This window comes from Pagrus pagrus, assembly GCF_965226575.1.
Source record: "Pagrus pagrus genome assembly, chromosome: 23".
In the NCBI taxonomy this organism is placed as follows: domain Eukaryota; kingdom Metazoa; phylum Chordata; class Actinopteri; order Spariformes; family Sparidae; genus Pagrus; species Pagrus pagrus.
This window is the reverse complement of record NC_140205.1, coordinates 15,812,193-15,826,617: the sequence shown is the minus strand read 5'-3', so window position 1 is coordinate 15,826,617 and position 14,425 is coordinate 15,812,193. Positions and strand designations below refer to the sequence as shown.

The following is a 14,425-nucleotide window of genomic DNA, read 5'->3' as shown; positions in this document are numbered from 1 at the left end:
TCATTTGAAACGACTCAAACGTTGACATGCTACACTTTCAAAGAGAGTTGCATCCATTCCTGTCAGGTGTATGAATTCAGTCAGTAACTTAGCTGGGACTTGCATGATAAACATTATTGCTCTCTTGAGGCTCATTTAATCCGCAGGCAGGGTTTGATGTGGGCAGCCTGTCTTTGGTCCCGCTGCGGTCGGACTCTTGAAAAGGATTCTGGGTCAGGGTCCCCGGCTCTCGTCGTCTGCCCAAACCATCGTGCCTCATGTCTTCTCCTTGATGTGGCAGGTTTGAGTGGCCATAATAAAAATTAAGAGATCATAAATGCAGGATGGATGCACCATGTGTTTTGTTGGATAATGCATGTGCCCCCAAAGAACGGTTCAACTCCTTCTGCCTCAGTAGCTGAAGCACTGCACTGATCCCCACACACTTTTATTTGATAAGGTGTGTGTGTGAGACCCTTTTTTGCCTGCGTTTACTTGAGGAGTGGAGTTTTACATTATTCTACTTTACTTTATCAAATAAATTGTAAATATTTATCGTTCTAAGGTCTTTAATCTGAAGGGAGTGATAGGGCTGCTGATTAAAAGTGAAATATGCCCTATCTGTGACAGTACGACTACATCCAAGTCACTAACAGGCTATAGTCATTCAATCTAGCCCTTGGGCTGCCCTGCCTGGAGACGCTCTGGACATATAGCTGGACTTGTTGCTAAAGTAACTGCTAACAGATGTACTGATAACCAGCAGTTTCTTGATGAACACCTCCGGACCTGGGCCGTTCACGGCCTCCGAGAACAACGACGGAGGCCAGTTTTAGTACCAAGGTGATTTAAGGAGTTTCCTGGTTGACAGATACCGGTTAACGGCTACTTAATGTAACGTTAGCTGCCGTTAGTTGGTTAGCTTTTAGCGTTTTTACAGGAAACATGTAACTATGCCAAAACAAATAGCACTCGATTAGCCGTTTCATGGGGGCTAATGTAGTGGAGCTAAACGTACAAGATAACAAAATGCAAAGACTCTAGTATAGTACAAGTACCTCAAAATTGTACCCTATTACAGTACTTGAGTAAATGTTAGTTAGTTACATTCCTCCACTAGTAATTTGAGAGCCTAGTGATGAGCCCACAGAAAATTGTCGCCCAACTCTGCACTTCCTATCAGCTCTGCTTAGCGTTTTAGAGTCTTTCAGCTCTTTTTTTTTGGTTTAATGGCCCACAACTTCAGTCAGCAGGCCACTGTAATCAGCCCAACGTGCTACCTGCCCAGCACCAAACAGCAGGATTAAGTTTGCATCTAGCTGGTAAACATACTCGAGCATTTAGCAGATGAAGAGCCAGATATTTCCCTCAGTAGTTGGTAGAGACCAAATCTGAGCTAAAAGGAGACTAAATATTGAGCTATCATTTACCAGGTGAGCAAAAACTTGACTCTATGTGAATGTTAATGATTCTCCGTGTCTGCTGGACGTGTAAGTAGGCAACTGTTTGCTAACTTGTTTGCCATAATAACTCTATACTGTGATAACATCCATAGCTGAGGTCATAGATTGTCCTGCTGTTCCCAAACAGCCAGAAAAATCAATAAATGCTGCATTAAAGCCATCATTATCTTAACCTTAATCTTATCTGATGATGTTGCGATTAGTGCTTTGAAAGCCACTTTAAAATATCCCAAAGCCAAATGTTCCCTTAATTCTTTGTTTTGGCAGATAAATATCTTCATATCTTTGTTAGAGTATTAACTTTATCTTAAATATATTTACAAATCCACTATTAAAAGATGTCATACATTTTCAGCCCGTTCATAATATTACAGATCTGCGTTAGCTTAAGCTGCGGTTTGACCTTGGAAACAGTTGACTTTTGAGCATATCACATCTGAATACTTTGAGGTTTTGTCTTATCTGCCAAGAAGAATGTATGATATGATTAGAAGGTCCAAAAAAGCTATAAAAGGAAATGTTAAGTCAGCTAGTAGGGATGTTTTCATTGTGATTGATCCCAATACATGAGGAGGTGAAAGAAACGCACCTTTCTTGAGCCTGGAATTAAGTCTATAATGGATGCAGTCCTTGTATCACGTTCCCTGTTATGTTTCACATGTGCACAGTGGGATCTGGAAACTTTCTGTCCACCACGGATGAAAGTTTTTTGGATTGGAATGTCACGTGTAGGTGCTTTTTACTTTGGGAAGCATGAATCACCTCCGACACCGACCTGAGCGACAATCTTGTGTGACTCACTCACAACATGCTTTGCATATACAGCCAGAGGGAGGGGATGTGTGTGGGAGTGGATGGGCTTCCCTTAAGTATTTCCATCACGCGCCAGGCCTGGTCGTCTGGCACATTTACTGTAAATGAAGAGAGCGTGTGTGTTACGAAATGAAACCTAGACTGGTGAAATCACCCACCATATAATTAGCTTTTTTAGCATGTGACTTCTTAACATCTCCACCACACTGGATGCCTTTTACAGATTTCTGCTGGGAACAAAAGGCCGAGTGGCGAGCACGCAGCTCGGATGAAACAGAAAGCCGAAGTTTGAAACCAAAATTTCCACATCTTAGAGCTCACTTGCGCTAATGGCCACTTAAGGCTTTTTTAAGTACGGAAACTAGTTTTGTTGAACAATCTTGTAAAGAATATCAATCACTGTAAAATAAAGACATGTCCCATAAAATGGCCTCCCTTATGTCTGAGGGAAAGGCTCCAGCCACAGTTCACACCACTGACACACAATGTTTTCTTACTCTGCTCCATTTTATAGCTGGGATCTCCGACAGAGAAATATACAGAGCAAAGGAGGGGAAAGTTATTCATAGAAGATTCCAAATAAACATTACTCAATGTTTCACAAAGAATACAAAAGTCCTTATTTATGAAAAAAATAGAGAAAACAAAGGCAAGAGGTCCAAACTGTGATTTAACAACATTACAAAAAAACTAAATTGAAACAAATTATGTTTAAAAATTTAATAAATACATAATAAAAAATGTAACCTGCCAGACAGACTTTGCAGAGATCACCTGATGCGATTTGGCGCCCCCCACAGTTTCTGAGTGCAACACCACTCTTGTAAATACAAATCCCAGGTCTGTAACAATCTGTCAGGCATAAGGTAGGTGCTAACCACAAACAAAACTCATTACGTCATAACAGTGTTATGTGTTGAAAACTTGTATCTTGAAGTAAACGTGTATGTAATACTGATCCTACCCTCTCACTGACGTTACATAGTGCAGAAACAAGTGATGGGGGGGCAGAGTGGCTGAGACAGAGACACCATTCACCCTGTTACAAGACACTGTGCCATCAACATGATTTTAAAGTTCTTGTTTTAAGGTAAAAAAGTTACATAATGTTGCTTTAAAAAGGCAAACTGATATGGCAAATGATGTACATACCTACAATTAAAATGACATGAGTAGTAAACTGCACAGTACAGACTAAAAAGAGAGGAGCTATTGTGACTATATTGGCTTGCTAAGGTGTTTACGGTTACCTTGCAGAGTGCCGTAGTAACATCAAATGAGATCATTTAAAACGCATGTAATTGGTCTGAGTTTCCTAGGTGGCTAGTGCCGCAAAGGCTAGAAATGCTAGTAGTTATCAATAATTTATTGGTTAGAGGTCAGGGAAGGATAGGACCAGATAGATCCAGACCCTTACCGCATTACACCTATTGGTGACCTCGGGTGAGGGGTTGGAGAGGGATGCATTTTGTTAATGGATGATAATAGTGGTCCGGCTTTGAACAGTGAATATTCAGACTGTGAAACTGCCAGAGTGAATCAAGACAATCTGGCTCATATGGTGTCCAAATGTCAGGGATTACTTTATGGCTACATGCCAATGCATATGTTTCTAAACTGCGGCAGTCTTATGCATATGTTCTCTTTCCCTGATATTGTAATAACAGTGACCATGCATTTTTGTGGTCCGAAGACCATCAGAAAACAACAGTGAGCGCACGTCTCCGTCTGACACTCAAGTTTCATCAGGGGCAGAGGATGTGGTCGTCTCTCCCCAACATGTTCAGCGTCTGCCGTCATTGCCACACTGATGGGAATGACTGGAAGGAACATGTGCAGACAGAGTGGGTGGCTCCGGCCCCGTCCACCCAAAACACTCCTCTCCAGCAGACAGACATCTGTATTGTGCTGCTGGTGTGCTCTTCTCAGATACGTGCCAAATCTCAGGCATCTTGTCGTCATGTGACGCACTCACTTAACAGTTGTACAGACTGGACTCATAAAGCCAAAAGACAAAAACCCATATGTTAAGATCTCATTTTGTTGTAAACTGTTAAACCAATTTCATTCCTTCATTTGATAAGGTCTAGACAGTTTTTTCTCTTGCAAAGTCATGAAATATCAGTCTGTGCTGCATTAATTTTGATATATGTTTTATATATGGAAATATTTTTCTGAAAACTTTTTCACTTGTTTAAGGAGGCTTTTCATTCTGCCAGGCCTGTTTCGGGGACTTTGTGACTAGATTCTCATCTTCAGAAGTAAAAACCATGCTCACTTTGACTGAGGCTGGCAAACTGACTGCCTGCCGGTGCACAATATTGCCCATCCATAGCATTCACGTCACAACAGCGCTGCTGTTTGAATCATCTGCCCCCTCATGTGGCTGCCACTGGCTAATGTTAAGATTGCTGGCACACTGGCACACTGTACTCCCGTTATGCTAGCTAGCTAGCATAACGGGAGTACAGTGTGCCAGGTTTCCCAATCCCAAAGTGTCAGTATTTAACGAGTTGGGAATGCGACTCATTTTGAACCTGACATAAATGTTATTAATTATTAATTCACGATCATAAAATTGTTTTAGAGGAAAAGATATGATTTTATTCTGCACCTTTTTACACACTTTTGTTATTTTTACAAAGGATTTGTCTACATAAAAAGGAGTATAAAGTCTTTTGTGGCTCCAGAGGAAGCTGCATGTAATCTGATATATTCCCTCCAGTGAGTTGCATTGTGGGTAATGTAGGAGCTAGGTAGGAGGAACTGTCCACAATGAGTCCGACTGTTATAGTAGTGCAATGCTAGACCAGTGAACTGCTGAAACTGCAAATATCTCAATAAAGATTGTGTTTGTATTAGTTGTAAGAGTTGAATCATAGTTAGAAGGTGCTGTATTCTTACAACTGGTGTTTTCTACACTTACAGGCCTCATACATACAGTTCATCAGTTGAAATTTGATTACCAAGTGGACTCGTCCTACCAGTAATCTGGCACATGTGATAATGGAGACAATTAGAGTACACTTTATCTTGGCAGCGTGTTAGCCAGGCCTGTACTGTCAGAGCCTGTCAACAGAAGTGGCGCTCACGCCCTCAAGCAGCTTGATGCCTGTTCAAGGCTCTGCACAAAACAAGCTGACAGCAACATTAGGATGTGCAGCTGTTTAGGCGTTCCCTTCCTCCTCGCAGGTCTGAGCTTATGTCTCCATGCACGATCTGGCCTCGTGCCTCTGGCCCGAACATCTTCTGTAACTGTTTTTATTTAATTGTGGGTTTGAACTGGAGGTGCCTGCAGAGGTAATCGCTTCAACTTTGAGTAAACTTTTGGATTCTTACGTCCACATGCCTTGTGTGAAAATGCAACATGCGTGAGAAGATACTGAGTTTTGGACAACACTGAGGGGTAACTGGCTTTCAGCAAGCATCACATCTGTCTAAAAGTATAGCCACGTTTGGATGATTTAGTATTGAAGTGCGTGTGCAGTATTTGTCTTTAAACATCAATAAATGATAACCAGAGTACAGTTTAGCCCCAGTTGAGCCCCTTACATAAACTGGCATTGCTGCTTCAGAACTATTAGACACAAGATTGGGGAAAGTGCTTTTGAAACTGGAAAAGTCCCTTCTAGATTACATCCCATTTACAATCATATCAGTGGATTTATCAAGGGGCGTTTAAACCACAGGGAGGTTTGAAGTAATCTGTTGATGTTTCACCCACTTCAGTTCTACAAACTATGAGAAATAGCATGTTTGAGGCTCGTCTGGTTTGTCCAAACCCATCCCAGTGAGCTGTGGTCGTCCACCCAGCTTCCCAGAACCTCTCTCTTTTGTGCAATAAACCAACATTCTTCCGACTCCACATTACGCTTCCTAAACTGGGCAGCTTTATGTTCAACGGGATGTCATGAGAGCCAGTGTATTTCTTTACAAGGCCACGGTTCTGGACACTTCACGTACACATCCAAAATCAGTTGCAAGGGAAATAGTTTCCCGCTCTTGGTTGTCTCTCAGTGTGGCGTTTACCACATGTCTGTCTTGCTGTATATTTAGAGCACCAAGTACAGTTCTGAATGTCCCTACTTAGTGGGACATCATTTTCCAAACAGTTGACACCAGTGATCCCTGAGCTTCCAACTTTTATTCTGCAGGTTATAATCTTGAGGTTAAAGCAGGCTGAAAGCACATTTTAATCAATTTTTATATATTAACATTTTATTTAAAGCTGCAGTAATTAATGTTGGAATATTAAAAGTGTCAAAAAAATGACTGTGATGTAAAAAGGTGTCACTCGTGCCAGCCCACAGAGATCACCCAACTCTGCATTCCCCTCACATGGAGCATTTTAGCCTCTTTCAGCTTATTGTTTTGATTGTTTAGCTTGCAACTTTACTGTTTTGGTTCACTCACAGCTCTCATTTCTTTCTTTTTTAAACAAACAGTAGATTGTTTTTTATGGCTGTACACACACATACACTGTAAACCAAATTCACACTATCATAACAACGAGTTAGCATTCAGAATTAGCCTCGATAGAGTCAGATATTAACCAAAAATAAACCGGAGGCTAAAATGAGAGTAAGCTTTAAAGAAAAGGTCCACATTTATGCTAAGTTTAATCCATATCTGCTGCATGTGTAAATAATTAGCAGTTTGCTAACATTAACTTGAGCTGTATTGCAGTATGTCAGAGTTATGTTAACAGCTTACTTTCCACTACTCTCAAGTAGCCAAAAATAATAATAATCTGTATAAGAGTGTTTAAAGAGCAACTCAACAGCCCTACTTATCACCCACCTACAATGCAGTACTGAGTTCCCTCCACAGACAGCTTAACAACCATTCACACATGGGCTCACCTAGCCCTAGCAACCTACATGAAGGCCGGTTGAGTCAACGACCCACAAGTGGCCCTAACCACTCTGAAACTCAGAGCTCACATGTGTCCTTAACGACTCTGTAAGGACACTCCCACGCAGAGTTTAAATCCTGCAGTTAGTTAGAACTGAAGAAGCCTCTTGGATGAGAGGTGAAATATCTCCAAGAAACTGAAACAAGTCCAGTTGCCTACAATACAGCACTGGATGACTGAGAACCTTCATCAACAACACCCTACATTGCAAAAAACTGACCTACAACCCTGTTGGTGGCCAAGAAAGCAAATACACACCTCACTACTCCTGACCAGCTTTTGAAAGTCCAAGGTAGTCATAGCAGCTAATAATCTGATGTTGTTCTTGTCTGCAGGTTACATCTCCTTCCTACCCTGTGGTGGTCAAGATGGGACACGCCCACTCTGGAATGGGAAAGGTGAGTTTTTTCAAATATACAGTACAAACGAAAACACTCACACTCTTTAATTTGCTCTCTTATCTTTGTCGCAAATATGCTAATTAACTGTCTTACTGAGATTTAGATGGGAAAATAAACCTCTTTCATGTCTGTACACTAAATGTTAAGTTACAGCCAGGACACTGATAGCTTTTAATACAAACCGGAAACAAGTGGGGACAGCTTGTTTGGCTCTGTCCAAAGGTAACAAAGATAAATTCATTAATAGCTAAGGTGATATGATAAGCTTTCGAACTTTTGGACATATATAAATGTCTAACTATTTAATCTATTGTATTTTAATCTTGGAAGATGTAAGACTTTAAAAGTCCCAGTTCATCAAAAGTATGACTGAAAAAAGTGCCACTTTGACATGTATTTTGACTTGTATTTTGATAATGACAGTCTTCTCATTTCTTCTTCATGTCTGCATTTTTTCAATGATAGTCTGAGTTGGAGACGGGGTGAGGGAAGGGCAAAGCGTGCATGATTTACCTATGATATGCACGTCACTGCTCTGGACCAGAGGTCCAACCAAAAGCCTCTGACATGACCACGCACCTACAGTAGTTTACAGCAACTATGTTTCAGACCAGGTTCTGTTTTTAGTTTCAAAGTGAATAGTCACTGGTAAACCCACAGAAAGAGTCTGCGTCACACTTGCAACATTTGCCTTTTGCAGACAAGCACGCAAGCTCAGATTTCCACGTTGAGCAACTCACATTTCAGGCTCACACTCAGAATTGTCTAGTTCCAGTCATGCAGCTCAAACATGTGATATTATCACCACAGCTTTGGCTGGTCTGAGGTTCAGACAGGAGGCAACAGATTGGCAGCTTAGCCCCAAGTCTGTTCTAGTTTGTACACACCAGTGCCATCTCTCCATGATCTTTAAAGTCAGCCATGAAGGCCGAATCACAGTTATAATCAGGGCTGTAAAATATATAGTGTGTTCCTGCTTTACTATCGCTAGATTGTTACAGTGACAGCAGAGCACACAGACAGACATGCCACTGATAAGGTCTGAGTACACTCCACAAGCAGTTTCACTTTTGATGCTGGCTGCAGATGATCTCAGATGATCTCTGCACAGATATAACTGTAGACTGATGTCGATCATCTCTGTTGATGACACGCTGTCAATGAAAAGTGAGGAGTTTGAAAATGTATACATCAGTCAGAAAGTTCACACACTTATTTTCTCTCTCTCTCCCGCCAGCAGCAGCATTTGGATTCACAGGGGGGGACACTTCCTATATGTCTTGTGCCCTCGTCTGTCTGGATGGGCTTGGTTTCCTGTTCAGGAGTCAGACATGCTATAGAAATTCCCATAAGGCTGGAGGGGAACTTGGCAGGCCCTTGTAGAACAGGACCTTGTTTAACCCCTCAGACATCACAGAGCTCTGAGAGCGGACAGGAACATGTGGGATTTAGGTCGTTGCTGTTTTGTTTGCTTTTGACAGAAACCTGAAATGCTTATGGAAGTGGATCAAAGAAAATGATTGCATTTTTTAGCTTGCTTATACCACATTAACTTATTATTAATATCTCAATATTAAATCAACCACAACTTAAAGATGCTACATAAGCACTTGAGTCTAAGTCCATGGCACATTAATTTTCATTTTCAAAATTGAGAGAACTGTCATACACTACTTGGTATTTTCCACTGTAAGCCACAGGATTGACTTGGAGGGAAATCTGTAGACTAGTGCTAACTTCGCTAATGTGAATGTTGCTAACTCTAGCTACCTAACATTAGTGCAGTGCAGTATGCTGGGTGCATTCAGACATTTTTAAGTTTTTCCCACAAACTGGCAACTACCAAGATGCTTGACGCCAACAAAACATAGATACCACCTCATACCACCAGCGTTATACTATTGTTATATACTCTAATGAAATCTTGCAATGTTAAAGAAAGTTAAAAAAAAACCTGCATCCATCCCTCTCCATTCAGTAGTTTTTGTGTAATCCTGCTGACAAACCAACCAGCCAACAAATGGACGTGGGCAAAACCATAACCTGCTTTCTTCACTGAATCCTGCACACTGGTCCTTTAAATATGACTACTCAATTAGCATTTTGACAAATATCTTTGGCATTTCAGTAGCAGAGTGAAGCTTTAATCCCCCTTTCCCCATTACATGCTTTTATACCAGACAGGCTTTGTATTTGAGCTAGTATGTCATTAAGTCTGGACGCTTCACCAGCATGACATTACTTGTTCCACCAGACGCCATTCTTCATCTCTATGCCAGTTCTTCACCTTCTCTGGCTTACCTTTTGACTTTCTGTTTGCATCATTACCGTTTGTTTAGTGTCTCAGAGGAATTGCGTAATTATCTGGATGGATTTGCGTGCTTACAGCTCAGAGCTGGACCTGCCACTAGCTATCAGGTTCTACCTCTGGTGCCATGATGTGAACGGTCACTTCCCTTCATTCACTTGATTTTGTTGTTTCAACTTCTGCCCACGTGCCTCAATGCTTCAGTCACTCTGTACACTTTGTAACTTTGTAACATAGTACAAATGTACTACATACACATACCTTGATGCCATTTCTAAAATAACATGTTGCAAACAAACATTAGAATGGCAAAAAGAATAATAAAACAGCCATCCAACATTAAAGCAACACTGTGTACCTTTTAATAACAGAACTAACACTTTCTTCCTCTTACAAATGAGACACTGAATACATAATCAATAAAGCACACCCATACCCACTTCAGTAAGGCACAACCTTTGCTGCTATAGTCTTACTTGGTCTGGTACAACCAGCTAGCTAAAGGTGGCGAATATTAGCTATTTTGAGCAAACCTTAAGGTAGATTCTGCTGTGTAACTGATATTACTGATGTAGTTTTGTGACTTAAAGAGGCAAGATTTAAGAATTTTAGTTAAAAACATTCAAAAAGTTAAACTAAAGTTAGCATGCTAACCAGCTAGCCCTGGCTCGCTCCAGTCCAAAGCTCCTGTGCTACAGGTGAAAACACTAATGTTCCCCTGGTCCCCAAGCTCCCAGTCTGAATTGTTAGCTGTACGGCTAACCGAGCTAACTAGCTAAGGCAGCAGTTAGCAGCAGTTAGCGGTTACTCTGGTGATCTGCTGCCCCCCCATTTTCTTTTTGTCTGAATTTGATAGGTGGCCAATTGTTACATATTGCACCTTTACTTACTCCTCTTTACTAGAACCATTGCAGTGTTATTCTGTGACATGATTAAACAGTGTAGCAGTAGCACAAGTGTAGAAAGGTTATAACATGAGCAAACTGACTAAGTAATGTCAGTTACAGAAAAATCTAAAGAGTGCTAACATTAGCCACAACCAGCTAACTGTCATACCAGACAGGACAGTAACAAAACACGTGTGTAGTGAAACGTGTGTGTTTTATTGTCTAGCAATTCAACTTTGCACTTGTAAGAGAAAGAACAAAGTTATCTCCTCTCTTAAAAGTTACGTAGTCTAACTTTAAGGCCAGGAGATAAGGACTATACTCTCCAGATTTTTTTGCTTTGTCGATATTTTCGTGTCAGTTATCTAAACTACACTGAGAAATGTACTATAAACTGTGCCGGTTGAACTGTCTTGTCTTGAGCTAGGCCTTCTTAAGTCAGTATGAGCTGTAGCATGAGAAGACTCAGCTCAATTAATATGTTAATATACAGTAAATACATTTGCATTAGACAGTAGGCTAATGTATTTTTATTGTGAACTCATACTGTAGAAGTAGGCTTATATGAAAACTCTAGGATAGCTAGTAGCTTATACTGCTGTAGCTAACTCTCTGGCCTAACATTCATGTTTCAATGGGAGATACATACAATTATGAAGTTGAAAAGCTCTTAAATCCATTTCACTATGACATCTTCAAGCAGCCATTAGTCACTTGTACCCTCCAGTTTACAAGAGATAAAACCAGTTTACGAGTGATATCACATTGATTAACACTTTAACACGCTAGCTTACTCCTTTATGTCTGAGCAAAACAGTTTGATTCAACAGGAAGTGCATAAAATTAGCTGTTAGCTGTAGGCATTCGGTTGCTTCCACTAAAATAAGGTATCATTAGGGCTAACTAATAAGCCTACTTTTCACTATACTGAATAGTGAATGATATAGAGAGAAGCAATTGGTACAAAGATTCAAAGACAAATCCATTGTGTCGGCCACTGCTCCCTAATATTCAAGGTTCTCCAATATGAACTCCAGATTGTGCGTTGTATTGCTGCTGTACTCTCGGCTTCAACAAGAGAAATAGTTCTCTGACATGAACTTTATTGGCTTCAAAAACGGTAAGATATACTTGCTTATCTGCTTTCTGACCTCATTTGAGAAACAAATGGATTTATTTGCAGCAGAACAGCTTTTGATGTCGGTTCCAACAAGCGTTTTAATTTTATTGGCCATCAAAGTAACAACACTGTTTATTGGACCAGATTAACCATCAAAGTTGCCTGTTCTTCTTCTAAACATTTGAGCCCACTTTTACTGTTTGGGTACCATTCTCGTTCTAACTCAGATTGACTTTATTTGTTTTCCCACTGCTGCCTCTGTTGATCATTTTTTAGTGGGAGTTGCATCATTTTTAAAAGCTCCTTGGGATTTCTTTGTTCCACCCGGACAATTTTTATTTCTTTTTCAGTGGTCTTTTTAGGATTTGTTTGTGTGTGAAAGTACAGTTAACCCTTATCCTAACCCTTATAAACACAACAGTAATCCTAAGACCTCACACAGTGTCTTATGTCTTTTCTACACAATACTCCATATTGATCACTATGATCATCTAATCTGTTGTTACTTATATGTCAATATAGAAGTAAAATAGTACAACTTTTTATCCCCATGTTCAACACAATCACCAACCCTATGATACTGACATAATCTGAGGCAGAACTAGTGTACTACACCCTGAGAAAGGATATGAAGCCTCATTTAGAACATCAGACAACTGCAATCACATATCCATACAATCTTATGGTGAGTTGATGACCTTCACACCCACTAAATTCACTTAATCCTACACTTAAACTCATCTTCAGAAGAGCAAGACCATGTGATGAGTTGAAACCCCTGAGGAACAACCAGGGCTTCCTGGATTCTCTATCTGGTTTGTGTTTTTTCACCCATTGTGTAGAACTGTGATGATATCCGTGAGAGGGGTGTCGATGAGTGATAGGAAGCTCTGGACTGAATCATTTTGCATCTCAGACACTGAGCTCTGTCAGTTTGCCATACATCTTGTGCCAAGATGCCCCATTTCTCATGACCTAAGAGAATACCCCTCATGTATATTACAAGAGTTAAATAAGACTAAGAAAAAGAGAACCACCGAAAGTAACATCATCCACAGAAAATACAAAGATGAAGACATCCGCGTAAGGCTGTCTAAATGCGAGGGAACTGTGGTGAAGAGGCCAATGAGAGCTTTTGCATCCAAGATAGAGTGTAGACAGAAAGAAATGAGGGCCTTGCAGACAACCACTGAGGGGCAACTAGTTGTTTCCTTCCTATTTTACAATCTCACACCTCATCGTTACCTAATTATCTAAGAGTTATAGTGAAAAATCGAGTTTTATGTAAGAGCCGTGTTCTGTGTTGACGGGTTCCCATTGCGTCATTTCCCTCCGTCTGTAGTCTAATCACTGTAGACTGAGGTGTGGTGACGTGGTTCAAAGCCGCCCCTGGCAATGTTTCCATCCAGGGACCCTTCATTATCCCGCCTGTGCACAAGTGTGAAATTCCTGTGGGATTCTAGGCGACCACTGCCAGCTTTGACGGCGCGCTTTTTAATTAGCTGCTCACTAACGAGCGGCGTCTCTCCCACAGATCAAAGTTGAAAACCAACAGGACTTCCAGGACATCACCAGCGTGGTGGCTCTGGCTGGGACCTACGCCACCACCGAGCCCTTCGTCCAGTCCAAGTACGACATCCGCATCCAGAAGATCGGCAACAACTACAAGGCTTACATGTAAGATGTTTCACACCACCAGCGTCATACATTTGACAGCTTGGGGCCAACAAGTGCAACATGTAGAGTTCAGTCAATACATTCAACAGCCTATACCATTACAGATGGACTGAAGCTGCCTATAAAGCTTTTATGTTGGACCAGTTTCTTCAGTTTTGACCACTTTCACATCAGAAATTCAATTTTCTTTAGTTGAAAGTGGTTTGAAACAGCATTTTCAACCATCAGTAGACAGTACATAGTAAGTAGTTCCTGGAACTATGGAGCCACAGGAACTAAACATGAACTCTTCTGTACATTTTTGTTTGCATCTCCACATTATAAACCATTCGAGACCACAGGAGGCCAGCGTTTCAAGTGTGATTTTCACACATCAGGCGATCAGAAAGTACAACCCACAGTGCAGGGACTTTTTTGGTACCAGAAATTTTGGCAGCTAAATAAAGTTGCTGGGTCCACTGATCAAAACACAAATGGCTATAAAGATCGTCTACAGGGCTGCAGACAAAGTGAGCAGAAACTCTCAGTCGTGCTGTGTGTTTAGCTCTGTTATCTTATTAGCTCTTATAGCTCCATGAGCCAAACACACTGCAGGACTCTGCTGCCCACTGACTGCTAACAGCTAACTCATTCTTCTGCTGATTTTAACATATTTTTTTGTTCACAAAGTAGCATTATCATGGAAAAAACAGGGTGCGTCCCCCTGTTGAGTGAGTTTACCGCATCCTTTTGGATTTCAGAGGTGCAATATGTAATGCACACCATATCAAATCCCTAACTGCTGCTATAACTGTAGCTAGTTAGCTTAGTTAGCCACGCAACTAGTGGTCTGAACTGTTGGTGTTTACACAACAAGCATAGG

At 40.9% G+C, this 14,425-nt stretch overlaps 1 protein-coding gene across 2 annotated transcripts in view; it reads left to right on the top strand.

Annotated features, from left to right (window-relative positions):
- The window catches only part of syn3 (synapsin III), a 118,437-nt gene that overhangs the window by 88,283 nt on the left and 15,729 nt on the right, over nt 1–14,425 (top strand). For both annotated transcript variants that reach the window (XM_084345108.1, XM_084345109.1), the window contains exons 7-8: nt 7,506–7,568; nt 13,421–13,563. In XM_084345108.1, the coding sequence (XP_084201234.1) occupies nt 7,506–7,568; nt 13,421–13,563 (206 nt within the window). The remainder of the gene's footprint in view (nt 1–7,505; nt 7,569–13,420; nt 13,564–14,425) is intronic.